The following is a 2649-nucleotide window of genomic DNA, read 5'->3' on the forward strand; positions in this document are numbered from 1 at the left end:
ACGGTCATTTGAGTTTGCTGGTGACATGTCCATGATTGTGTTTTAATGCATGCAAGTTTTAGTTCTGGATGTCACCTTGCTCGAGTCTGCATGCTAAAACAGAAACGAAAGGTAACACATATCCTCTGTTGGACTTGGACTCAGTCTATTGGACCCTAAAGTGAAACAGTTCATTCAAACTGTATGGGAAAGGAGAACAAATGAAGTAATGGAGCAAAAATAAGTCAGTTGTTAAATGTTCCTTAGCAGATTCACAGATAACATTGATGTGAAATAAAACACAGATAAACAGTATATAGTTGGATGATTGTGTCTATGTTGTTGTGTTCAAAAGCTTACAGAAAAAGCTTACAAAAGCAAAAATGTATTTTTCATTTTCTCTTGTAGTTGCCTGAAGAATTTCACATCTTTACTCGCCAAATAAATATGTTTTGTCTGGAGATGCGTTGGGATTAAGTTTAGTATAGTTGTGTTGATCTGTGTCGAAGTCAGAGATTTCTTTGAGCTGTATTTTCCGTGACAAATGTTAGCATCTCTTGTTTTGACGGTCAACAGGGTTATTAACAGTGGTGAGCCAATCTGAGGATCTAAGATATTCCAAAAAATAATATTTGAAAACATTATAAATCTTTTTGTTGTTATATTTTTCATTAGTTTTACCAAAATAACTTGATTTAATTGTATTTAAAATAACATTTCCAAAGAAATAAATCCTTCGAATCTGCCTGTTCAGTTTCTGTTGGAATGTGAAGGGTTAAATGAAAGAAGCTCCTTTTCTCTGCAAGTCACTGTGAAGACAGGAGCTGATTGGTGGTCCTGCTGTAAATTCACAGAGGGCCCGCTATAGTAACTCAACGAGAGAGTAATGTAAAATGACAGTACAATTGACCAATCATATATTCCCTCTAAATGGGTGGGCTTTATTTTCGCGGACTTTATGACAAGTTTCGCCCGCTGTGAAGTTTATGCATGAGTGTTATAGAGTGGCAAAGTCACGCCCATCTACTTCCGGTTCATGGGACCTTATCTCGAAAAAATTATTACATTACATTACATTGCATTTAGCTGACGCTTTTATCCAAAGCGACTTACAATAAGTGCGTTCGACCAACTAAATACAAACTTGAAGAAAACAGAATCATATAAGTACATCAGGTTTCATAGAGCCAAACACTTCAAGTGCTACTCAACTGGCTTTAGGTAAGCCAGTCCTTTATTAGTATATAAGTGCTTTGTTAATAGTTCTATTGCTCGAAGTGGAGTCGAAAGAGATGAGTTTTCAGTCCGCGCCGGAAGGTGTGTAAGCTTTCTGCTGTCCTGATTTCAATGGGGAGCTCATTCCACCATATTGGAGCCAGGATAGCAAACCCACATGTTTTTGCTGATGGGAACTTGGGTCCCCTTCGCAGCGAGGGTGCAGCGAGCCGTTTGGTTGATGCAGAGCGGAGTGCACGTGCTGGGGTATACGGTTTAACCATGTCCTGGATGTAGGAAGGGCCAGATCCATTCGCAGCATGGTACGCAAGTACCATTGTCTTGAAGTGGATTCTAGCAGTTACCGGAAGCCAGTGGAGGGAGCGGAGGAGCGGCGTGGTGTGGGAGAATTTAGGAAGGTTGAAGACCAGACGAGCCGCTGCATTCTGGATGAGCTGCAGAGGTTGGATGGCACATGCAGGTAGACCAGCCAGGAGGGAGTTGCAGTAGTCTAGGCGTGAGATGACGAGAGCCTGGACCAGAACCTGCGTCGCTTTCTGGGTCAGCTGGGGACGTATCTTCCTGATGTTGTAAAGCGTGTATCTGCAGCAGCGGGTTGTAGCAGCTATGTTTGCAGTGAAGGACAGGTTGTTATCTAGGATCACACCCAGATTCCTTGCAGTCTGAGTCGGGGAAACAATAGAGGTGCCGATGTTGATTGTTAGGTCAAGAGTGGGACAATCTTTTCCCGGAAGGAAAAGCAGTTCAGTCTTGTCAAGGTTGAGCTTGAGGTGATGAGCAGACATCCACTGAGAGATGTCAGCTAGACAAGCAGAGATGCGTGCGACGACCTGGGTCTCTGAGCGGGTAAAGGACTGAATTAATTGGGTGTCGTCAGCGTAGCAGTGGTATGAAAAATCATGCGGGCTAATGACAGATCCGAGCGAGTTTGTGTACAAGGAGAAGAGGAGGGGACCAAGAACAGAGCCCTGAGGGACCCCTGTAGTTAATTGACAAGGGTCGGACTCCGACCCTCTCCAAGTAGCCCTGTAGGTGCGGTCTTTGAGGTATGAGGTGATGAGGGAAAGTGCAGAGCCTGAAACTCCAAGTTCTTGGAGAGTGCAAAGTAGGATCTGATGATACACCGTGTCGAATGCAGCAGACAGGTCCAAAAGGATGATGACAGAGGAGAGGGAGGCTGCTTTAGCAGTGTGCAGTTCCTCAGTGACAGCAAGGAGGGCAGTTTCTGTGGAGTGACCTGCCTTGAAACCAGACTGGTGCGGATCCAGAAGGTTGTTCTGATGGAGAGTTGTTTAAAGACTTGTTCAAGTGTTTTAGACAGGAAATTATGTATTGAAGTCAATGAAGAGAGAAAGCTTATCTTTCGATCCGGTTTGAATTGTGCCATGAATTACACATATGATGTTTGTCAATCTTCAAAAAATCATTTACATG

The 2649-nt window shown here is 43.4% G+C and overlaps 1 protein-coding gene across 1 annotated transcript; it reads right to left on the minus strand.

Annotated features, from left to right (window-relative positions):
• Positions 1-1268: 1268 nt before the first annotated feature.
• On the minus strand, positions 1269-2357 carry LOC117558287 (the record flags this gene model as incomplete). Its single annotated transcript, XM_034234361.1, has 2 exons — positions 1269-2045; positions 2241-2357. Coding segments are annotated over 2 exons (894 nt in total), but the record flags the coding sequence as incomplete, so codon positions are not given.
• Positions 2358-2649: the final 292 nt, after the last annotated feature.

Source organism: Gymnodraco acuticeps, unplaced genomic scaffold (assembly GCF_902827175.1).
Source record: "Gymnodraco acuticeps unplaced genomic scaffold, fGymAcu1.1, whole genome shotgun sequence".
NCBI lineage: Eukaryota > Metazoa > Chordata > Actinopteri > Perciformes > Bathydraconidae > Gymnodraco > Gymnodraco acuticeps.